We start from the raw sequence: 26695 nt of genomic DNA on the forward strand, positions 1-26695 counted from the left end.
TTGGGAAATTTTAAGGATAAGGGAACTGGCAATGAGTAGGTGAAGAAGAAAGTTGAGCGGGATTCAATTGGAAATAAACATGAGTACAGGAAGAAATGACATATATTGCCTACATAACAAAGCAGACCGTGACCTGGCCTTTTAATATAGCACTACACCTGTTTGTGAGGGTGCCAGAAAAAAATGAAACCTGTGACGGTTTTATTGTTTATGGTCACTAACAGTATTTGCACAGCCTGCTTTATTAACACTTTGCATCTCTTAAGAAACTTCTAGTCTCTTAAGCACCTTGAGTAGAAGAGTGGAGGAAGGTGTTACTGAGAAGACTGAACTACAATTTACCAACTCTGAAGGAATGAATCATGAGAGTGTGGAAAGTACAATGAATAGGTAGCAACAGATATAACCTCTGATAAGGTAGGAAAGCTATCTGGTGTTATTTAAAAGCATGGGCTTTGAAGTCAAGACGATCTGTGTCTCATCCTGACCCTCCACTGATGGATTCTCATTATGAAGGAAATTATTTAGCCATCATGAGCCTCACTTGCTTCATCTGTAAAATTAGAACTGATGAGAACATTTCAAAATATTTTTTTCAAAGATTAAATGAGATAAAATTGTGTGAAAATATTCTGTAATGTCCCACTTGGAAAGGGTGGGAAGTGGAGGCTAACAAGAATAAAAAGAAACAATGAAAAAAGAATTGTGTCACAGTTCAAGCTTTGGAAACAGATCTATCTGCAGAAATGGCCAGGCCATAGAATCCCAAAGCAAAAACAAACAAATAAATTTGAGATTATTATCACCGTTTAATGTTATTATCTTTTGATTTATGCATGTACGTGTTTGCCCCTCAACAAATAATTGAGTGACTATTTATAAGGCACAAGGCTAGGCTCCAGGGATAAAACAAAGCAACAGACCAGTCCCTCTCCTCCATGCCTTCATTTGTAAAGTGAGGAAATTGGGATGCACAATCTATTCATTCTCTGTCTTTTTTTGACATTTTAGGGTACTGATTAGTATTGGTAGTAATAATATGTATGCAATTGCTATTGTCTTAGCTTGGGCTGCTGTAACAAAATATCATAGACTGGGTGGCTTAAACAACAGACAGTTATTTCTCACAGGTTGATAGGCTGAGAAGTTCAAGATCAAAGTGCCAGCAGATTTTTGTCCTTGGAGAGGGCCTGCTCCTGGCTTGCAGATGGCCACCATCTTGCTGTGTGCTCACACGACCTCTTCTCTGTGTGTGAAGAAAGACTGAAATCTCTCTGTCTTCTTCTCATGAGGGCACTAAGTCTATCATGATTGTCCCATCCTCATGACCTAATTTACACCTAATTACCTCCCAAAGTTCCCCGCTCCAAATACCATCACTTTGGGGGTTAGGGCTTCAATATATAAATTTTGAGGAGACACAGGCATCCAGCCCCTCACACCTATATACTATCATCAGGGCAGGAGTTTCATAGGGTTTTCTCTCATTCTCAAAAAACCCTCCATTAGATAGTTATCAGTATGCTCACTTTACAGATAGAAGCTGAGGCTCTGAGAGGTGAATTGATTGACCCAAAGCCTCATAGCCATTAAGTGGCAGGGACAGAATTCTGACCTACAGTTGCCTGTGTGATTACTCAGCCTGGGTTCTTTCAACCATTTAACACTGTGCCTTTTAATACCATTAAAGTAAGATTCACAAAGCATTATTCAAACGAGATGTTGACAGAGGTTAGTCAATTGGTGAAGTCAGGACTGTTCTTTGGATCAAAAGAAATACATTTTTTTAAAAAATCAAACACGTGCTTTGTAAGGGTGCTTTGTATTAGAAAAGATGACATTTCTGGGGATGCAATTGTTTATCACCCCATCAGCTGTCACTTCAGGGAAAAAAAAATATCTTGAAGAAATATTGAGGTCACTAAAACAGAGAGCTTTTTAACTGATCCATTCCATCTTGCATGCATCCCATTAGCCTCTGAAGCTCCTGGATAGATTTATTATAGAATGTCTGTGTCTCTAGCAATGTGGGATTTTTTTTTTTCCTTCAGAGCCAATTGATCAAATTCTGTATAAATACAATAAAAGTGTATTTTACCTGTATAACATATTTTAATATCCGGATCTCTGGACAATACCAAAGGTATGCAATCATAAGGAGTTAAGTTAGGAATTGTGTTCTCACAAAGTACTCTCTAGTTTTTAATGTTCATGCAAATGGGAATATTTATACACATTCTGCCATTTTTCACCTCCCCACATGGGAATTGCAAAGCTCCATCTTAGAATTTCCTATATCCCTCAACTTTGATTCTCCATAAGGAATATTGGCCAAAGGAAGGTCTGTGCTGTGCTTTCTTAGTCAACTCTATTCTTAGAGGATGGAGAGGATATTTAGTTCCTACCTGTGATTCTTGTTGTGGTGTGTGGTGGGGTCCCAAACTCTTTATACCAAGTCCACATTGTGGCAGAGATTGAACAGAGGCTTCCTCACTCCGTTTGCAACCAAACCAGGATGCAGACACTCCCTTGCCAGGACCCCTTAGGTCTCACCACCACCTTTCCTATCACAGGCATGGGTCATCAGTCACTTTGTCTTTTCTTACTTGGTGGGACTCCAGAGAATTTCAGATCCTAATTACTAGGGACAGCCAATTGACAAATCCTCTGGGTCCTTTGTGTTTCTCCTTTATGTCTACTGTACCTGCTTCTGTTACAGCAATGATCACACCGTGTGGATTTTACAAAATATACCCCCCTTACCCATAGGACTGTCCATTCTTCAAGGGCTGACATATTGTTCTTGCATTCTCAATGTCTAACACAATGTCTAACATATAGGTACTCAATGAGCATTTGCGAAATTAAATTATATTGCCGTAGTAATGGCAATAGCAGTAGAGACAGCAAAAAGACAGCTGGTACTACAGAGATGGAATTCCAAAGCTTGACAATGATTAAATGCAGGTGATGAAAGAGTAGAAAGTCAAGTGTGAAAAATATATAGTTGCTCTTCAATTTACGATGGGGTTACATCTCGATAAACCCATAGTAAGTTGAAAATATTATAAGTCAAAAATATATTTAATACACCTAACCTACCAAAGATTATAGCTTAGCCTAGCCAACCTTAAACATGCTCAGAACACTTACATTAGCCTACAGTTCAGCAAAATCATCCAGAACAAGCCTATTTTGTAATAAAGTGCTGAATGTCTCACATAATTTATTATGCATATCGCTTTTGCACTATCTTAAAGTGGAAAAATCATTAAGGCAAACCATCGTAAGTCAGAGGCCATCTGTAGATAAACTGAATGACAGAGATAAAACACAGCGGTAGGTTTAATGAGATAATAATAATAGTTACAGTTTATTGAGCAATTACTATGCACTAGACACTATGCTAAGTGCTTTACATTTATTATCTCACAGAATCTCCATAAAACAAACTGTTCTACAAATGAGATACTTGATCACAATGCTAAGTAATTAGTAAGACCAGAAATTGAATTAATCCCTATTTCTCTATATTCCACAAAACCAGTTTCTCGAAGTGTGATCCAAGAACTCCCTAAATCAAAATCACAGGGGTGGCAGCTTAAAATCCATATTCCTGGGTCCCACCACAAATATGCCACTGCAGAGCCAAAGAGTCTACATATTTAAAAGTGCACCAAGCAACTCTCATGCCAACTAAAGCGTTATAAATATTGTATTTCATTCAATTTAGTAAATTTTTATGAAGGTGCTATAATGTTGTAGAACTTGGCCCAGACTTTGCAGATAGAGAAACTAACAACATAATTCTTTTCTCTAGGATCTTGTAGACTAATGGGAGAAAGAAAGATGAAATAGACCATGAAAAAGCATTGTAATAAATGCGTGTGTGGCGATGGGAGCGCCTCACAGGGGACCTAGTACCGGAATACTGGTGGTAGGTTTGAAGTGACAGGCAGAAACACAGAGTTGGAACCAACGACCAGTTAGTTACAAATTTGGAACTCATGAGATAAGCCAGGATTAAATATGGTGGTCATCCATTTAGAGATGAAAGCTGAGAGGTTCAGGAGGTGAGAATGCCAAGGAAGGGATTAAAAAACACAAGAAGGGCTGGCCTGGTGGCTCAGGTGGTTGGAGTGCTGTGCTCCTAACGTCGAGGTAGCTGGTTCAATTCCCACATGGGCCAGTGAGCTCCGCCGTCTACAGCTAAGATTGTGAACAATGGCTCTCCCTGGAGCTGGGCTGCAGTGAGCAGCTGGAGGTTGGCGTGAGCTTCTGTGAGCTGCCGTGGGCTGCTGTGTGCTGCTGTGGGCTGCTGTGTGCTGCTGTGGGCTACCATGAGCGTTTGCTTGCTGTATAAGTCAAAAGCAAGATAGTCTCTGTCTTAGTTGGAAAAAAAAGGAAAATTAATCTTTCCCTCCCTGTCCAGGAATCATGAAGTGATTATATAGGCCATTAAAGTACATTGATAATATACTTGATATGTATTTTTAAAAGTAGTTTGGTAAAGAGTAAAGGCTGTTGATTGGAATTCAGGAAGCTTGTGTTTCTGATATTGCCTTTGATATTTATGAGCTGTGTGATATCATAAAAATGCCAGTGGGCTACTGTGGTGTGATCCAAGAACTCCCCAAATCAAAATCACAGAGGTGGCAGTTTAAAATCCATGTTCCTGGGTCCCACCACAAATACTTTCTTCGTCTGTAAAATGTCAGGGATGAAGTAGATCTATAAGACCTTTTATAGCTCCCATCAATTAATAAATCAAATCACTGCTTATTCAGTACTCAATATGCTTTAGGATATAAAGTAATAACTAAGTAGGCATAGTCTTATTTGCAGGGTACTCACAACCTGCATTTCTACTCTACCAGAAGTTCAGGTTTATTAAAAAAGCAAAAGCAAACAAACAAAAGCATCGTTTATGTAACTTGTAACTTGGTGGATTTATGTTTCCACAATGCAGAAATTTTATATCAGCTTTAAAAAATATATGTACAGAAAAGCAGAAAGAATGTTCAAATTTCAGGTTGCATTTTTTTTGTTACATGCATTTTAATGAATATCAAAGCATTCAAGGGCACATATATGGCGATAGAATATAGATGTTTGCAGCTAATATATATATATATATATATATATATATATATATATATATATATGCATGGTTAGTTGCAAAGTAAAGACTTGTGTTGATTTCTATGACGGCTTCTGTTCATATCAAAAGGAATTAAATGTATATAAAGTAGCAAACATGAAGTAAATGCAAAGGTCAGACAATTAAGATCACCAGCTCATCCTAGAAAAAGTGCTATATACCTCATTGCTGAATATCACTATGGTCACCTTCCAAGTACTCCCTTTGGAAAGCTATACAGTGATGTCAGCATCTAGTCCACCCTGCAAAGCAATTTTGGAACTTTTTCTGGAATGGCCATCAGAGCTGTCATTGTATGACCCTTGATGTCCTGAATGTCATCAAAACATCTTCCTTTCAGTATTTCCTTTATCTTCGGGAAAAGAAAGAAGTCATTGGGGGCCAGATCAGGTCAGTAGGAAGGGTGTTCCAATACAGCTATTTGTTTACTGGCTAAAAACTCCCTCACAGACAGTGTCTTGTGAGCTGGTGCATTGTCGTGATGCAAGAGCCATGAATTGCTGGTGAAAAGTTCAGATCATCTAACTTTTTCATGCAGCCTTTTCAGCACTTCCAAATAGTAAACTTGGTTAACTGGCCAGTTGGTACAAATTCATAATGGATGATCCCTCTGATAACAAAAACAATTAGCAACATCATTACTACAAGTTTGTTATCTTAATTGTCAGACCTCATATGAATGGCAAGTATGAAAACATACCAAGGACTTTTTTGAAGCTTGAGAGAAGTACATTTGTTTTTCATCAGAATCAATGAATGGATTATAACCTTTCTAACCAGCTTGATTTTAATTGACAAGTCATATGGTAAATAAAATTATTCAAATACTTGGAGGAATGAGAAGGGATTGGAAGAATTCTGTAATATTTGAAGAATTACATACAATATTTATTTAAGCTTTTCTTTCCATCTATTAGGTTGCTGCAAAAGTTATTGCGGTGTAAAAGGTTAAAAATAATTGCAAAAACTGCAATTACTTTTGTGCCTACCTAATATTTCCCAGTGTACTTTGGTTTGTAAGATTTCATCATAAAATGCAAGGACTAACATGTAAGAATGCAGTACTTCTTAGTCACCCTTTCATGTTGGCCCTTGTGTTTATTGAGTGTCTGAGAGGAAGAAGTGTTTCCCTGAGGTTTGAAGAGTATTAGTCACCGTAGAGAATGTTTAGGGTTACAGATTGTTCTGTGCCAAGACTGAGTGCCAGATCCCAAATGACAAAAGTGGCCAGATATTCCTTACACACACACACACACACACACACACACACACACACACACACACGTACACATACATGTACACATACATATACACACACATATACTGGGGGTGCCAAAAATGTATACACATGACTTGTATTCATCTTTTGTTATCGGTATATATTATTACAATTTTCATAGTTTTTTCCTTTCAAAAAAATGTGTATACTTTGTTTTGGCTCCCTCTGTATTTGTTTATGATATGTAGGGTCCTCTGAAGTGTAAGACCCAGGGAAGGGGTCTCAGAGTGGAATTCTTAGCTGTCAATGAAAATTCCTAAATATCTTTTGATAAATTACTATCAAATACTGCTGTGTTTCTAATTTAATGCATGCCTTTATCATTTACCCTTAATACATTACATTTTAAAATTTGATACCAATTCTTTCCAACTAAAATTAATTTTATGAAATCTGAATTTTGAAATCCAACTTATCACTATGAATGACACACAAATTTTATAAGCATTCCTTCATGATGTTTAAATATTAGGCAAAATGCCCCAAAACCCATTTTCATTTATTATACAAGAATCCATTCAAGTCGATAAATGAGTTGTCTATGTGGTGGGATTTTATGACTTCACACACACACACGTGCACACACACACACACACACACACACGCACACACACATACACACACACATACACACATACACACACACATACACACACACACACACACACACACACATGCACACACTTTTTCCATGGTTTCTGAAATCCGTACTTGTAAAGCAATTAAATTACCATGAGGATTTGTCTTACCTGTAAGCTGATAGCTAAGGTCTCTTGAAGCCAAAATACAGGAATGAAATAGGCAGATAGAGTCTCAAAATTGGAATATAATCAATGCTGGAAATACTTTTTTCGGTAAGTAATCTTAAAAGTAAGTCATTTGTGTTAGTATGAAAGGAATACTGTCATTTTGCAGCAAGGTGTTGAACTAATTACCCTTGACCTGTCTTTGAGTCACTTTCTAATTTTATGAGATGCTTACGTTGGTTTTTATTGTGTTAAGCGATGCATTAATGCCAGCTTAGTATTATTTTAATGGCAGAATAAAAAGCAAAACGACAATTTTATTACTCTGTTTTTGTTTCTTTCCCCCCCCCTAAATCAACTCTATACAAATTGTTCATGCAGAACAGCGTTGGACTGTCTATGTATACTCACACGTTAGACTCAGAATTTTAAAGCTGGAAAAAAGCTTGGGGATAGTTTAGTTTCTTTGTTTTTGTAGCAGAGAATGTTTTCATGCAGCTGTACGTTAATACGGAAGCTCAGTATAAATTTTCATTTGAGAAACAATTTTGAAAAGTTCAGTTAGTTTCCCAGTGTCCATAATCTGCCCCGCAGTAGAGTCAGAACTGGGAGTCAGAATCCCCGACTGTGCTTTGTCTCATACAGTGGTTTTCCCTATACAGACGGTCATCCTGTGTACCATCTCCCCTCACCAAATTTGAGGTAGAAAACCTTGTCTCTCTTTCCTTCACATTTCCCTTAAGGGTTTATGTGCTCTTCTCACCAGCAACAAGAGTTTCTCTGAAGTAGAAATGTATGACAAAAGAAAAAGAAAAGGAAGGTAAATATGTTTACCTGCTATTTTTGTCTATGTATTGTTTATACAAACTCTTAGAATTTCTAGTGGGTTCTTCTATTTAAAGCTAGAATGGAGAGCCCTCCCAGAAAGGAGATTTTTTTAGTTAAAATCTTTTTAATCATTGCAAATTTTAAAAATACCCAAAAAGGAAAAGAGACATATCCATATTTCCATAACCACTATGACATCTTAGGATATTTGCTCCAGAGCCTTTTTAAAATTGTTTTAGAAAATCACTCTATTAAGTTTGTGCAAATAATCCATGTAGATTAAAAATCTACCAAATCTCAGCATTTCATACAACCTACATGAATAATTGGATGGTTAGGGAGAAATACATTTATAACAATGTGATCATGCTGTAAATACTGTTTGTAATCTTTTTAAGTTCATGTTTAATTTAAGGGCATAATTGAGGAAATTCCTACTTTTCAGAGCAGGAATTCCCATTCTCATTCATCCTCTCATTTCCCCACCTCCTGATTTTGGTGTGATAATATTAGTTGTATCTTACTCAGATTTATAGCAATTGAATTATCTTCAGTAACCCTTATTTCCATTGTGTTTACTTGTATTACTGTAGAGAAATGTATTCTATACTCCACCAGTCCTTTTATCACGATGCCTAACGTTTTATTTTGATTCTATTATTAATTGCCTGGATTTTGTTGTCCGATTTACTTCATAAGTGCTATATTTTCTCAGCACTTTCACAAATGAGAATGTTGCATTACACATATATAAATGATCATGTATAATATCCTTGGGTAGTATTGCTCCATTGTCTTCTGACATTGGATTTTACTATATGGGAATCCAATTCCCTCTTACCCCTCATAGATGTCTTTTTTCCTGTCAGGGTATTCAAACAATTCTTTATTCTTCAGAAGCAACAGCTCAAATATGACACGCCTCACTATTAAGAATCATGTATTCAGCTTCCCAGGAACATGGTATAATCTTGCAAAGTGAAAATGTAGATTTATTTTTCAGGGAAGATTTTCTATTATTTTAGCTTTGCATGTGTCTTCTGTTTCCATGTGGGCTTTCTACATCAAAAATGCCAGTTATCTTAATGTTGGCTCATCTTTTCTAGTCCTCTTTCTATGCAAGCTTCGCCCTAATTACTTTCATTCCTTTGCCTTTTTCCTCTACAGTCAACTGATTATCTCAAGTCACCTCTGTGTTGGTAATTTGATTTTTACTGGCATCAGTTATGTGACTTGTGCTTTCTAATTTATGTATTGGCTCTCTAATGATGTTGTTTCGGTCCTTGATTTGTTTCCTTAGGTCTGCTACCTCCCTTTTCATTCCATTCTGTTGTTTTATCATCTAGGCTTTGACCTCTAGTTTTATGGAATTTATTTTCATGTCAAATGATTTTTTTGTGTGAAGCAACTTGAGGAATTTACTTCTGTTTTATCCTTTTACCCTTATATTTTCTTCTGAGTTGAGTTCTCTCTCTCTCTCTCTCTCTCTCTCTCTCTCTCTCTCTCTCTCTCTCTCTCTCTCATTATTGTTGGTTGTAGTATATGTCCTCATTTCCCATGTATGTCTTTTATCTTTCTCACATATGGGTAGCTCTGTCCAGACACTATTTGCTCAAATAAAGTAGAAGTCACCTCTAGACTTATTTACCACCCTTGCTGAGACCCTTTGGGCCATTGTTTGAAGGCTGGATATTTCAGGTTTATGCATTTTTTAATGCCCAGCAAGAATGGTCAGGGAGTGAGGTCAATTGAAGCAGCACTCAGCCTCTTTGAGAACACCCAGCTTTATTGGCTGGTGCTGTACCCTGTTCCCTGTCACATGAGAGGAGCTTGTCCTCAAGTTTCATTGGTAGCCCAAGAGCCTTGACCTTCATCTTACCTCCTGTGTGTCTTCAACAGCCACTGCAGCTTCTCCTCACTCAGAAAAGGAAAAACATAAGGCTAGTCGTAGGTTTTGTATTGCCTCAGGTTTGGAGGTATTACTGAGAATACTTAGCCTTTTCCAAAAACTCCGGGGCAATTTCTGGAGTTCAAGGACAAACAAAGAACTAAATCCTACTCTGCCTTACTGCTCTACTCAAGAAATGTCTGTTTTGATTTTTTTTTTTTTCAATCGACTCTACTGTCTTTGTTTGGTTGCTGTGGTTGAATTGTGTGTGTGTGTGTGTGTGTGTGTGTGTGTGTGTGTGTGTGTGCGCGCGCGCGCGCGCATGCATGCATTGAGACTTTTTATTTTATTAGGTATTCGGGGAAGGAAATTAGTTATATGTTAGAATCTTTTCATTTCAATGTGCTGAAGGATTCCGTTATAGAATATCTACTGCTTAAAAGCAACTCGAAGAATGAATACCCTACTACTGTAACTCTTCAATGTGCATTTTACAATACACAGAAACAGCTCTCATGCATGACAGAACTTTTTTTTGTTCAGACTTTTAGAATACCCACATCTTTTACATCAAATACTAAGAAGGCATACTAGAAAACATTTGAGAGAAAATAATAACTCTCAAATTTCTGTTCGTATAGCGTGTTAGGAACTGGATAAATTCTTTTATATAGTTATTGTTTCTGTCGTTACACAACACATGTGAGTTAACTTTTTTATCTTATTTTTCTTAACATGTTTTCATTTCTTTCACAGCTCAAATTGAAAATTGGACACAGAAATATGTTTCTAAATTGCATATATATATAATTTATTGGGGTGACATTGGTTAATAAAATTATATAGATTTCAAGTGTGCATTTCTGTAATAATCGTCTATATATTGCATTATGTGTTGACCACCCAGAGTCAGTTCTCCTTCCATCACCATATATTTGACCCCCTTTTTCCTCTTTTACCACCTCTCTCCCCCTTTACCTTCTGGTATATGTATATTTTTGTGTGTCTATGTATATATGTGACATTTTAAATATAGGTATTCTATGTGATTATGTCATTTACATAGAAGCATATAGAACACAGATATATACATGTATATAAATACATATTTTAAAATATATGTGATTATACATATTTGCACACATGTGCATGCATGTGTGTGTGTGCGCGCGCACACACACACACACACACACACACACAGAAATAATTGTTGGAGAGTTCCTACTAACTACTGAAGGCCCTTGCTACCATGAAATCAAGTCTCCAAAGACATGGCAGTAACACCAGCGTGTAAGTAGAAAGAGGACTTTGAAATAATTCTCCTATAATTTTTATCGTTGGTTTGAGCCTCACAATAGTATTCTCCCAATTTGGTCCTAGGCTCCACAATTAAAGAGAGGAAAGAAAAGCTCAGTCCTGACTTAGAAAGAAACAACCCTTTGTGTGTTAAAGAAAAGCTGGAACTCAGGAAAGCTAATGCAATGATTTGTCTGCACGAAGACAATTGTGCAGAGAAACCTACAATAGTTTCCAAGCATATATAAATACTATAAAGTAAAGGTTGAAGATCAGATATTCTCCATCTCCATAGCATGCAGATGAGCATTTTTAGATAGAAGGAATCTCTTTTGAGCATATTGTGCTCACAATAACAAGTACTAATGGGGTGTAGAAAATAAAACCATTTTTTCTAAGATGATTAAAATGCCATCATTCCCAGTGATAGCATAAGAGCTTATCATTTAATGCTTCTATATTTTATTATTATAATTAATTTTAGGAAAAAAGTATACCTTTTGTCTTAAATGTATTCCTCACCTAGCTTTTCCACAGCTATCACTAACTGGTAGCCAGAAAATGACTGAATGCTAAGGGTTTGGCCTATGAAGACTGAACTACACTCATGCTTGTTTATATAATACATATTTATTAGTATCTATCCCCTGCTCAACCTTGAAAACACAAAGATTGATAAGGCAGTCCCTGAACTTAAGAAGTTAATACCATAGTAGATTCACATTCAGATTGATGCCACAATGGGATGAGTTGCTGTTGAGTCACCTGCTTTTCTGTCATGTAATTTTGCAGTAATGATATATTTACAACTTAGGCTAACCAACATGTCAGCAAAAAAAGAAAAAAGATAGTGCACATTCTGGCAGTGTTAAGAGGACCCAAACAATCTCTCTCTCTTTCTCTTTCTCTCTCTCTCAATGGTTACTATCAGACTAGATTGAAATACTTCTTTGAATCGAAATGCTAAAAATAAAGTCTACAGCTTCAAAATATTATTTCCTGAACAATGGGAACTCCAGTCAATATTAATAGTTAGAACAAAACTCATGTGTACTTTTCTTTCCCATGGGGAATACATTCTAGTCATTTAAGGGTACAACCCAACTTAACCCAACCTAATTTTGTTAGCATAGTACGGACAAGTATGTGTGAGAACTCAAATAGAGAATGAAATGCAGGTCTCAATAACCAGTCCTATGGAGTACATAGGTACATATATACAGGTATATATGTAGAGAAGAGCAAACTAGAGAGGAATATTCAGCAGATATCAAGTGACTTGTCACGTAAGAGTAGGCCTGGAGGGAAGTGTTGGATTGGACAGAGATATATCACACAGCACCTTGTTAAAAAAAGAGAGGGAGAGAGAGATAAGAGGTTTACTGTATTTGCTTATTGTTTGTAGTAGTTTTTTGGTGGAGTCTTTAAAATTTTTCTATATAAAGAATCATGTTATCTAAAAAAAAGTGACAATTGACTTCTTCATTCCCAATTTGGATGCCTTTGATTTCTTTCTCTTGCCTGACTGCTCTGGCTAGGACTTCCGATACTATGTTCAATAATACTAGTGAGAGAGGGCATCATTATCTCGTTCCTTATCTTAGAGGAAAAGCTTTCAGTTTTTCACCATTAAGCGTATTAGCTGAGGGTTTGTCATATTGTGCCTTTATTATGTTGAGGTACTTTTCTTTTATATCCAATTTATTAAGTGTTTTAATCATAAATGCATGCTGTATGTTGTCCAATGTTTTTGTTGCATCTATTGATATGATCATATGGTTTTATTCTTTATTCGGTTTATGTGACATTGGTATCACATTGATTGACTTAAATATATTGAACCATCCTTATATACCTGGAATGAATCTCACTTGATCATGATGTATAATCTTTTTAATGTATTGTTTTATTTCATTTACTAGTACTTTGTTTAGAATTTTTGCATCTCTATTCATCAGAAATATTTTGTAGTTTTCTTTTTAGTCTGTTATCCTTACTAGGTTTTGGTATCAGGGTAATGTTGACTTCATAAATGAGTTAGGAAGTATTTGCCATGGGTGGATCTTGAGATGATCATGCTAAGCGAAATAAGTCAGACAGAAAAAGTCAAGAACCATATGACTTCATTCATATGTGGGATATAAAACTGAAAGCAACAAATGAACGAGGAAGACAAACAAAAACTTACAGACACAGACAAGAGTTTAGTGGTTACCAGAGGGAAAGGAGGGAGAGAGGGAGATAGAAATGGGTAAAGGGGGTCAAATGTATGGTGACGGAAGGAGATTGACTTTGGGTGGTGAACACACCCTGCAATACACAGATGATATATTATAGAATTGTACACTTGAAGACTATATAATTTCATTAACTAATGTCACCCCATAAATTTAATTAAAATAATAAAAGCAAAAGAGAAGGAAGATTATACATTTAATGATCAAGTTAGCTGAAAGTTACTCTGTCAACAAAAGCTGGTGCAGGAAGAATTTAAACTATGAGGTGAAAGAGCAATTTCTAATCTATAGATTGAGGAGTCCATTATTCTGTAAAACTGGGGATTGGTTGAGGTATGTTTAACATGGAAGCCTGAATTTACATGGAATCTTTTCTATCCTGTGATATGCTATCTCTAAACCTATTCAGTGCCAGATGGCTTCCTCTGTAGTAACATGAATATGATTCTCTGTGAAACTCTGACTCCTTAAAGTAAAATTATCCATTGATAAAACTGCGATACTGAACTTAGAAGAATCCATTTGTTTTGGATATAGAGATAGCACAATTTGGCAGTAAATATGTTTTAGACCTTTGGTGTGGTCTGTCTCTTCATATATTTCCATTCAAGAGAAGATTAATTGGCTTAAGTTCACTGATTAACCACAAATTAACTAAGGGCCTGGAGAGGCAGAAAAAAATTCTCTTCCAGGGAAACTAGCTGGCCCTCCATTGTTCTCAAGGTAGAAATGTAGCCACCCAAGAATCATGCAATTTTTATATTCCTCCTAATAAATTCTCACCAATCTCTTCCTTTACTTGATTCTATTCCTCATTCACCAGAGTGATTTGTTTTGCCTATTGTTCATTTAAACCATCGTATAACTTTAAACATCCATTCTTTGCAAATTCAAAGAGCTGTAGTAAATCTTTAAAATGTAGAATCTTCTCAAAGTCAAGGTAATACAGAGAGTATTAATGATGTGTATTAGAGCCATACTGTAAAATTGACGCACACTTAGTATATATCTAAATAACTGGGAAAGAATAGCTAAATAACTTACCTAACCGTAAAAAGACTAGAAGCCAAGTCTAAATAAAATTAGGGAGTAATATGGAACAATACTAAAAATACTTGTGAGACATCTGTTATGTTCAATAAAACCCATCATACTAGTTAAGTTGTTGGTGATAGCTTTGGGGCTGAAATTACAGAGAAAATTTTACTTTACAAAATTCAAGTGATCAGTCATAACACAGAAAGTTCTTTTAGAAAAAAACAAAGAAATAAATTTAGAGAAAATGTTTACCCAAATTTAAGGTTTAGTTGTACAACATTAATGATTATATTATAGAGGAAGGTCTTATCTATTAGTCGTTTCTAAGTATAATAAGCACTTTCAGGAACAGAATTATATTTTGTCTGTATTTTTGTTGCTTATTAGTCATTATTCCTACATCCCTCAGCTCCCAAATAATTATATATATATATATATATATATATATATATATATATATATATATATATATATATACTATAAGTACATGAAAAGATCCTGAGAAACCAAGATCTGATGGAAATATGGGTAACTTATTTCGGGTCATAAATGTGTTTTATCTAAAGGGAAAGTAAAACAAAATCTATATCTTGCTTGAAATTGTAGCACTGTCCGTGTTTCTTAAATAATTATCTGAAGTGGATTAATACCACATAAAAAGAACAATATGATAAACTTGAAAATTCATGGAACTTCATTTTTATTAAGAAATTGCTGCTCCACAAACAGTTTAAAGTAGGGAAATTATTTCTTCCACCAGAGTGGAAGGGATGGGGAACTATGTAATATTCAAAGTGAATTAAAAGAGAAAGTTATACTTCAGGCCCCATCTTTAAGAGTTATACTGTAGTTGGTAAATAATGATATAGGTGAAAGACACCTTATAACAATAAGTGGTATAAAAATTGGGCACAGAGCGAGAACATGACAAGAAGCAGGAAAATCCATCATCAGCTTCATGAAAGGCAAGACTTTCAAAAAACAGGGGGTATTTGAGTTGTCTCTTAGAGAACAAATAGAAATTATATTATCTGAGAATGTAATTCCAGGCAGGGATCCATGAGCAGAAAAATGCTGAAGGCGTGTATCCATAGCCATTGGTAAGTCGTATTCATTTGTTAGTCCCAATTTCAATTTGCATTGGGAATACAGCACTCCCGAGTTGTGAAAGGTATAACATGATTGTTATACCTCAGCTCTTACTGCTGGGAAGCAATTGTGAAATGGGATGAATAGATCCTAGTATGGTCATCACAGAAAAAGACAAAGAGATCAAATAATAAGAAGAAAATTGAGTAAACTTCATTTGTCCGCTCTCTTAGAACAGCATAATGATCAGCTTTATATTAAGCAATGCATTGAATTTATGTTCACATGGTAGAGCCTCTTACCCCCAGGAGTTAAAAACTAATGCTAAGAAACCAGGTTAAATGCCGTAAACCTGCTAAGATAAGCACCACCGGGTTTCTAAGAGGGAACATTTTACAAGGAAAAAATCAAGATGTCCTTTTTGGAGAAATGGATTTATGAAGGACAGGTAGGGTATCTGTACTGAAGATGAAATGGAAAACTGTTCAGGATGAGAAAATAGAATGAACAAAGGTTTGGGATTAGAAAAGGGCCATGTATGATTGTTAAACGGAGCCTTATGTTGTGTAAGGGATGTGTGGATGATAAGTTCAGAAAATTAGGTAGCATTATTTAAAAGCGAGATTCCAAAGCTTTTACCTAATTTCTAATCCGACTCAGGTCTATATAGATATTTTCAAAACTCTCTCCTAAGGTCTGTGACTATTTTCTTTCCTTTCACTCCAAGAAGAGCTTTAAGAATTATTTCTGCAAGTTATCCAAAATAGTGAATAGCCAGTCTTTTCTCCAAATACCCATGCTATATCATTCTTTGTTCTTTATTTTTTTTCTCATCATTCCTCAAGGTTTTATTTTCCAGGACAATAAAATAATATTATTGTGTAGATACATGGTTTCCATGGCATTGTTTAAACTCTTCCTCATCATCGTACACCAATATGGCCACATCAGAGAGTGAAAATGTACATTTTATTGCTCAAGTTCTTATTAGCATTGATTGCAAGCCTTTGTTGAGCATGTGCTGAGAATGAGGCACTGCACTAGGCATTGATCTGTGAAGGGAAATCATTTGCCCTTGTCCTCAGCACATAGACTGCTAATGACTGGTGACACTACCCAAGATAGGCAGTGTATTTTCAGATTTTCTGAAAACATGAGATACAGACCCTCTGCTGACGTGTGATACCATTCTCTCTCTCTCTCTCTCTCTCTCTCTCTCTCTCTCTCTCTCTCTCTCTCTCTCTCTCTCCCCCTCCCTCACCCCTTTCCTTCTCCCTCTCTCTCACCCTTCTCTCCGTTTCTCTCTCTCCACATGCACATACATATATATTTAAAGTTTGCTCTCAACCCCATAAAGAAATTTCAAGATTCACTAATGGATGTCACCCAAATTTTGAAAACTCTGATATATAGGCATTAATGACTCCAGAAATTCTGATGAAAGGGAACGCTAAAGATGGGCAGACTCAGGCAGTTTTCATGGCACCAGGAAAGGACAGGACTTAAAGGGAGAGTAAGAACAGACACCATTTTTTTAAATGACTTAAATTGCATATCTTCATTATCACTGAGGCTCTGGGAATATTACTGCGTTATCCTTTCACTGGAATTTTCAAGTGGCAAAAGAGAAGGTTATGACAGACAAATTCAGTCAGAATGCTGGCAGGAGAGTGAGCCTGCCTGGCTCCACAGTCCGCAAGCTGTACGATTTGGAGAAACTTCCCTAAACACCTTGCACCTCAGTCTCTTCCTTTGCAAAGTGGAATAATAGCGCCTGCCTCAGAGAATTGTGAATATAATGAATATAAAGTACTTAGACTAATAAATTGTGCATTGTCAGCTCTCAATAAATATTGGCTATTGGCTAGTAAATAAACACTTGATCAAAATCTGTGATAAAATTTGAACAAAATCCAAATGAAACAACTAATATGTTTCCTCCAAAAGAGACAGCTAATATATTTGCTGAGAACATTCAAGAAATATTTCTGGTGTCTTTTGGAGCATTGTCAGTGAATTTGGCCCAGGAATAAAAAAAAAGTCTCATACTAATATTATTATCAATTATAAGTAAGTAAATTTAGTCCTGTACACAATAGGGATACACTTCCTTCAGAGTTCTCAGAGTTTTTGTTTTTGTTTGTTTGTTTGATTTTTCATGTCTTTAGTCTGTGAATATTACTGCATCACAGCTTAAAATTGAGCCATCTAAATCAATTTTCCACTGTGAAAGATGAAAGAATTTAAGTGTTGTTTCGTACTAGAGGTCGAAATATTTAGTTAAAAATCAGAAAAATAAGAGGGGTGGGGACTGGAGGAAAGGAGGGAGGGAGGTGGCGAGAAAGAGAGAAATTGATTGAGATTGTGATTAATATTTCCAAGATCATTCAGTAGAAAAACTAGGACTTGAATCCTAGGCACTTTCCACTGGCTCTCCCATTTTTCTAGAAAGTAGTGGCCATCAAAGATTATAAATTCACTTTGAAGTCAGGAGAGTTTTGTGTATGGTGGTTGGAAAGAGCTAAATGGTGATTACTCACAGGGAACGAAAGTTAGCACGCCCTACTCATTGAGCCTAACAATACAATGACAAAACTACAGCCAACTTTGAAAATGGCTACCCACACTGCGTATCTGTCTTATAGGAAGAGATCGAGGCTGCTTCTTCACTTTGAATTTAACCGGGGTCTCAGGCAATATGAATATGCAAATCTGACATCACTTTAAGATTCCCAGTGGAAGAGGATGGATATTAGTTTTTAAAAATTTCTTCTCTAGGCAGACTTTTGAGGGAACCAATCCTGGGAGATGCATTCATTAGCAAAGGTGTGTTATGTTTGTAATTTTTTATTCAATTGCAGATTTACATCATAGAATAACTAGTACTATGGTAATGAAGACATTAAATTAAATTAGTGTATCGCATACCATGCTGAGAAAATAATAGCATGGTATGGTAATACACTACAATGGATAATTGCTAGGACAATAGGAATTTGTCCACAGTAAATATGGCAGTCATTTTTTGTGCACTACAGCCGGTTTCAACAGGCAATGAATTTATCCCATTAACTAAATCCTAATGAAACTCTAGAATTACACTAAGCTTTCTTATACTCTGGGTTGTCTCAGTCCATCAGCTTTCCTTTGTTTACTTCATTATCATAGTTTTCATGGCTTTATGTACTTTTCCGTGTCCTTTATGAAGGTCCACTGGATACAAATACTTGGATATTCAGAATGTTTGTTGTATGTAATGTTTTTTCGTTTTTTTCCAAAAGTGTGTTTTTTCTTTTTTTTCTTGTGGCAACACACCATTAATTACAACTATTTAACTGCTTTCGGGGGGAACAAAATAGATGTATTCTACAGTCGTTCTTGTATACTAAACTAAGGGTTTAGGGAATTACTTGAATTACAAATACTTTCTATCCTAGAAAAGTGTTTCTAACTCAGGGAAGACGTTAGCATACAAGTTCACATCCCCACCCACTCACTTTTTTTTCTGTCTTTGCAGTTCCGCCATGGTTTTTAAATCATCCTTCCAACCTCTATGCCTATGAAAGCATGGATATTGAGTTTGAATGTGCAGTCTCTGGAAAGCCTGTGCCCACTGTGAATTGGATGAAGAATGGAGATGTGGTCATTCCTAGCGATTATTTTCAGATAGTGGTAATTATCTTTTCTCATATTAGCTTTACAATCCCATTCATTGTTTACTATGTTTTCAGTTGTTTTTCTTTCCTGAGAAGGAGGTTCCTGTTGGGAATTTCTATGTGTTAAGAAAATTGTTCTAATAGAGCAAATGATTTTCTAGACTTAGAATTTCTGAACTGAAAAAGAGTGATCAAAGAGTCCAGCCCCCCCTTTTTTTAACAGACAAGGTTTTAAACAAACAAACACATTAAAAACAGAGGGCCTAAGACTATATTTGCAAGCATTCTCATTGCTGGTTCTTGGGAGAACAGAGTTCAGAACCTAGTTCTAGACTATATGAAGCCAGAAGTATGTTACTTCTGTGACTTTTACTTTGTTATAATAAAGTTTCAACAAAATGTGCTACTTATAATTATGATAGTCTTATGATATGAGAGACAGCTTTCCTTGGCTACCCCCTTCCGTATAGGACCAGCTGATCCAATATTAGGAGTAGAAGAAGGTGATGGTGATAGCGATAGTGGCAGTGGTAGAGAAGCCATAAGACCCAGAGTTGACATTGCTTTGTAATTTTGAACCCTGGAAAGAATTAAAGCTAAGAACAATAGTTCCTGTAGTTACTACTAAAAGTTTTAGTACACTCTCTGTCCCAATCCTTGTGGGGGATAACAGGGAAATGGTATTATATTCACTGAGTTGTTGTCCTGGTACATAATAAGGGTTCAATACCTATCATCATTATTGTTTTTTACTGTTATCAGCAGAATGCTTCACTCATTTGAAAATGCTCTGTGAAAACTCATTTAGGTGTAGTTTACCATCAGAGGTTCTGAATCCACATCTATGAACATATGAGAATATGAAAAGTGCTTCCAAATATCAAAGAACTTTTCAGCTAAGGGACATTTTAGGTCCATGTCTCATGTTTACAATACAGACATGACCCTGTCAAAGAAGACCTAAACCAGGTCTTCCAGAAGAATTGGACTAGAGCATATGTGCCCTGCGGGTTTAGACATAAGCCCTCTCCAGGGCCTTACACAGGCTCTCAATGATGCATTCTTCTTCCATGATCAGTCGCCTTTCAGAAACTTCCATGATCGCTTTGTGTATGCATTATTTCATAATATAAGTGTTCTTAAGGAATAAACCCATAAAACATATCTTTATCACTTTTATTACCATGTACCATTTTTCACTTTTGGTTGCATTTGTTCAATTGGTTAGGAATAGAGTAAAAAAGGGAAAAAAATTAACTTTTGAATGCCACACCACTCCATTAGTTTCTTTAAGTATAATGCTATTTCCACTACCACTGAATTAAAAAATGACCTGCCATGGGGCAACTTGTATCCACCTAAAATATACGCTACTTGCACATAAGGGAAATTATTGAGTGCCCTTAAGGACGCATGATAAAATGCAACATTTATATTTTTCTACAGTTTGAATAATCTCTCTCCCAGCATGACTCATTACAGCCAACCTACTTAAATGTTTCTTTTCTTAAGGTGAAAAGAAAATGTATGGTATGAGCCCTATTCACATTCAATTATGCTTAAAAATATTTTCCCAATAGCTCCAGAAATCTGAGAGCCATTGTCTGTGGCACATGTAACATTTAGCACAAGTCGTAACTTATATGAGAATTGTTAATTAGAAGTTAGTCAGCTTTATCTAAGAATTTTACTTAAGCCGAGAGTTGGCTACAAGACACTAAAAACAATTAAGAATTCCCCACGAGGTAATATTTATCTCTTAATGACTTCAGGGAAAGTGATTTAACACGTCTCACTTACTGAACTAATTCTTACACTAATATTGAAGATAAACTGAGTTAGTATAATTAAATGCTATCTCCAGATCATTTTATCATCCATCCTTGAAAAAGATGGTGGTTCAATTTATATAAAATAGGAGTTAACACTGTTGTATTTAATTTATGGATTACTGAAGGTGAAACATTTTGGCCATATAGTAATACTACATGGATATAAACTCTCTATCATGCACCATCACCCCAACCCCCAAAAGAGTACATGTCAAGGCAATTAAAATTTTCAAAGGGTTTTGATACATTATTTGTCGATAAACACTTCCAAAAAATATCCAACCTAGATTTCTTACCCTTTAGAAGCTGCAAAGATCAGTGTTTTTGCTTCTCTCTCTTTTTTTTTTTTTTTTGTCCTCTAGCAGCTGCTAAACCTGAGCTTCCTTCAATAACAAGTAAAAAAATGAGAGTTCTTTTGTCTCTAATCTTTGTTTCTTCCATACGTAATAGAAGAGTTTTCTGTTTACTGCTCATTTTGACATTGAGGATGATGTGTATTTTTATGAGTATATTTTGTTTCATTGCAGAGTTAGGTTAAATTGATGCACATGGATTCAGCAGAGTATTGGGAATCTATATCATTTCCCAGGTGACATAGGACATATCTGTAAAGCTGGGAATCTTCTTGGCCTCTCTTTTTGCTCTGAGAAGTTTTATTAAAATGTCTTTATGTTCATTTTGTCACTTTGAGCTTTTTGCTTTTTAAAATATATCGCCTTGCTTCTTCTTCTCTCTAGGGAGGCAGCAACTTACGAATCCTTGGAGTGGTAAAATCAGATGAAGGCTTTTATCAGTGTGTGGCTGAAAATGAGGCTGGAAATGCCCAGACAAGTGCACAGCTCATTGTCCCTAAGCCTGGTAAGATGAGGGGAACTTTGATGCCCCTAGTTATAATTATTCATGCTACATTTGTAAACTTCATATTGTTTTCTCTATCTCTCAAAGTCAATTGGAAAATATTTGAATTTTTGATTATTTGATTATTTAGTCAATCAAGTTGTACATTTGTGTGTTGGTGGTATATTCTTTTTAGTTATATATATAGTATGTCCATCCAGGAAGATATAGTCATCATGAGCAGTAGGTGCTTCTTGTTGTCAAGACAACCACTAAATTACTACCTTCTTCCCTGTTTTGTGGCCTTCTTTTTTCTAGTGTATATATATATATATATATATATATATATATATATATATATATTAGGTTGGTGCAAAAGTAATTGTGGTTTAAAAGGTTAAAAAAATTGCAAAAACTACAATTACTTTTGCACCAACTGTATATATTTATTTATATGTATATATGTATATATGTATACATATGTATATATTCTATATATATACACATATATGTATGCATACACACACATATACTTACATATATAGTCTTGAATCAATGGAAGTTGGCAGAAAAATAGAAATAATCACTTGCACGTAAAAAATACTTTTCTCCTTTTTAAAAACAGATTTTGATAAATTGTCCTTTTTTCTATAATTGTGAATGTTATAATTTTATTTCTTTGTAGTCCTTTGGAGGTTTAATGTGGTGGTGTATTGATAACTAGCATAAATACATATTAGACATGTCATGTACTATCCCCATAACAACACAGTTCCTATCAGGAAAAAAGCAAAAAATAAAACAGAGAGGAAAAATAAAAAGCTGGTTAGCAGCTCTGAAATGTTATAACACTAAAGAAGGTAAAAGTATTCATTTTTTTTTAAGAGCAGGGACTGAAACATTGTTTATATAGATTCCAATACTTTAAAATATACTTGTATGAAAAGTTTTCATAGCTCTATTGATTATGTTAATTTCAACTGTTTTAGACCAGTTTCCTGCTTCTTGACATGACTCACTCTTGTCTTAGTCTTTTCCAGCAGTAGTTTTAGTAGAAAGCCTTTCTTTGGCTTTTATCATTTTAGTGGCTGTCAAGGCCTTATATTTTGTGCTTCTCTCACCAATTATCTGAAGACTCTCAGATGCTCATAATGCTCATGGTGACTTTCTTTTTTTTTCTTGATTTAAACAAAAAGACAACCATAGAGCAACAGTCCCAGATGAGTAAAGGAACTAAAGGACCTAGGAATTAAAAGGGACAATTAACCTTTGTTCCAGATCACTGATTTATCTGATGGACTTCTTTTTCCTCCATTTAATGTGCCTTAGGTGGTATTGTAATTTCATTTGTGTGACTGCGTACATTCTTTGCTGCTGAAATAGTAATGGATAAGTAGGAGAAAAGGAATCTCTAAATTCAAGGTCTCTAATGTGAGCCATGATTTAAAAACGTACTGTCATCTTGTTAGCAATGACAACAGGGCCACATTTACTTTAATACTGGGTGCTAGTCAAGTCACAAGAACAAGAGAATTCTAGTTAACATTGATTTTCAGCGAGTGCCATAAAGCTAAAGAAAATGCAAGATAAGTAATCCCGTATTTCTAAAGAGAGGTATGAAATACATTCTCGTAGGACTTGTGGAAATTGACCGAACAGGCCCAGTAGTCATTTCCTGCAACTGCCCATAGGGATGTAGGTTTCTCTAAATTCATAGGATTAGAGATTGTCGTGGTGTTTTCTTTCCACCACAAATCAAGTTGTGGAGACACTAAGAAAACCCCTGGAACAGACTGAGTGTGCATGTGTTTGGGTGTGGTTTACTGGGGATTGCTGCAAAAATAGGAAATGACAACTTATTTTAACTGAAAGCTGTCTGCAGCTGCTCACAATGGTAGGTGGAAAAAGGGAAAGGCAACTGTGGGAAAAGCTCTATTTCCACTTTTGGAAAGAACAAAGGTGTGCGTTTCATTTAAAGAAAGCAAGTCTGAGGTCATCTTGAAAGGACCCTGCCCCAGAGGTTCTGCCTGCTGAACCTACTCCAACCAAAAGTCCAGAGGTCACTGTCTGGGGTGGAGCTGAACTGGCGAGCTGAGGCCTAAGGTGAGCCAGACCATGTTTTGCCTGCATCAGGAAAGGATCCATTGAGCTGACTCCTAAGGTGAATGGGCCTTTGCAGAACCCACAGAGCTGCCCTGCAAAAGAGAGGCATGGGAATGCCTTCCATGTGTGTAGACTTTTGAGAGCACAAGCTGAGAAAAACAGCTTTTGTCTCTTTTTTCCAAATCCATTCTCTCCTCTCTGACTCTGAAGAAGCCCTAAGCAGAGGAGCAAAAATAGATCCAAGAAACTGAAGGAAAAAAAAGGTGACAATCCCACTGCCCCTTCCCCATTTCTGGTCTCAGGCCTACTCTAGGACGTGGGAAGAAACTTTAAATTGAACATCAGGTTAATGTTTGATTTAGATCTCACTGGTGTGTGTGTGTGTGTGTGTGTGTGTGTGTGTGTGTGTCCGTCCCATGTTGTTATCAGGGGTAGGGAATAGATCTGACAGCATGTTTCAGAAAGTGCATGATAGGAGAAAATAAAACTGTTTCCTTATACTATTCCAGTAGTTTAGCTTATTCAACAAACTAGTTACAGATATTCAACATCACTTACATCAGGAAGGTCTGATTTCTACAACTAGCCTTTTGTTAGTGGTGTCTTGCATTGCATTTGGGCCCTGATGCATTTGGTCAGTGGGAACCATGAAAGAACAAGGTGCCCCCGGGTGGAAACATCATTTACCTCCTTGCTAGGGCAAACCTCAGAGAATCTTGATAATTCATTCTTCTCCCATCTAGATGGTAAAGTGTTGTCAGTAGATTCTACCCTCTTGGTCAGTGTTGATTGTACTTGGCATTAGATTAGAATGAAAGTAAAAGAAAATGAGAACGAAAATCCGAAAGCATGATAGGACTCCATTGTGAATGTCTCGTATCCCCCTCTTATGAATGATGGATTGCTTTTTCCCGCCTATTTAATCAGTTCTTCAAATAATGCCTCTTCAATTCCTCAGAGATACAGAGTACGCTGCGTGCACAGATGGCAGACAGGCCAGCTGTAATGTAAATTCAGCAATGAGGCTGAACATGGTGGGAAGAACGTAGCCCTCTCTGTTTAAGTTTCAACCATAAACGACCACCATATATTTTGAGGCACATCGTGGGTCGCATTACCCAGCTGTTCAGCTGTGGTCCACGGGCATAGCTGAGTTCCTCTTGGCAACCGTCACAGTCTGCTTCTCACTGAAGCATACACAAAGACCTGTTCCAGCCAGCGCCTGTTGTCAGTGGACATTTGCATAAACCTAATGTAATTTCAGCATAGTCTCTTACATTATATATAGTTAGCTAGTCTTTCTTTAGCAATTAGTGACTCAGAAAATAAACATAACCTACTCAATTAAGTGGAGTTAATGACTTGTTTTGCTTTTCAGAAAATAAGTTTGGGGAAAATATTGAAATGGGTGCACTGTAACATGTGACATATGTACTTGGTTTCCCTTCCCTCTGGATAAAGATCAAGATCAATGGCATTTTTAAAACGTCATTATACTCTAGGAAGTTTTGTCAGTAATGGTGTGTATCTAACACTGTAATACCATAGACACAGTTCCAGACTGCTGCCTGTCCCTCTCTATACCTAACATGCACACACACACGTACACACACGTACACACACGTACACACACACACACACACACACACACACAATGACCTCTTACATACTTAAGAAGACCTTACGGATACATCAAAAAATGCTTAGCTATGTTAGGTAAGTGCTGTTGAATACAAGTTAAAAATGATTCGTAGCACTTGAATTGTCTATTAATCTGTTTCAAGAGCTGAGGAAAAGTTTTATTGTTGCTGTTATTGTTTGTTTTATTTTATTTTTAGTGCAGGGGGGCCACTGGTTAAGATGTCACTCTTCCCAATAAAAGAAATTAACTGTAGCTCCAAGTCTACCATTCAGTGACTAGCCGAGCCAAAGAGTGTCAAGAACCAATGTGTTAGTTATCACAAGAATAAGAAGTTTCAATAGACAGATGTGCAAAGAGGTAAGAAGTAAGTTAGGGTCTAGTTGATTAATTAATTATGTTCCAGTTACCATCCAGTAAGCTGCAGTTTGGGTAGGTGGTAATCAAATTAAAGAGACATATTGGTAGCTAGGGAAAAAAGTTAGTGATTTTCTGGTGCTGAGGAGTAGGAGGTGATTAAGGAGCAAAGCAGAGAAGATCCGTAGATATAAGGTGTCAGCTATCTCTGAGTCAGTTCTTCTGGGTTCCTGGCAGTGGTCTGCAGTGGAAGGTAACTAGAAATACCTAACTGTTGGGTGGGGAATTTGAGGGCCAGGGAACTGGGAATACATGTATGATTGGGGCATACGTAGTCTGGAATATTTTTAATTTAATGGTAGAAATGGGAGAAGATACAATAAAGTTGCTATGGAAAGAAATAATGTATTCTTCATATTCATATGCACAAAAAGGCTATATGATTACAAATGAATAAATTCAATTATAACTATTTCCTAAATGTAGATTTATATGGGCAATATGCCATATTATGCCTTCTATAGAATAAATAAATATGGGGTATGTAACTTATGTTACTACTGAATATTTTCTAATGCTGTTCCCCACCACCCCCTCCAACGTTGTAACAAAATAGAGTTCCCAAGGTAGGTGGGGAAATATATTGGTTAGGCATTTAGAAAAATGTGAGCTGTGATTATCAATTACTTGTCCTCCCCTAGAAAAGACT

General features: G+C 36.2%; 1 protein-coding gene across 3 annotated transcripts in view; it reads left to right on the forward strand.

Moving 5' to 3' along the window:
- The window catches only part of DCC (DCC netrin 1 receptor), a 1044138-nt gene that overhangs the window by 623112 nt on the left and 394331 nt on the right, over positions 1–26695 (forward strand). For all 3 annotated transcript variants that reach the window (XM_019721869.3, XM_074339961.2, XM_074339962.2), the window contains exons 6-7: positions 19080–19234; positions 21788–21908. In XM_019721869.3, the coding sequence (XP_019577428.3) occupies positions 19080–19234; positions 21788–21908 (276 nt within the window). The remainder of the gene's footprint in view (positions 1–19079; positions 19235–21787; positions 21909–26695) is intronic.

Source organism: Rhinolophus sinicus, chromosome 4, assembly GCF_057876585.1.
Source record: "Rhinolophus sinicus isolate RSI-liver-muscle chromosome 4, RSI-T2T, whole genome shotgun sequence".
Lineage (NCBI taxonomy): Eukaryota > Metazoa > Chordata > Mammalia > Chiroptera > Rhinolophidae > Rhinolophus > Rhinolophus sinicus.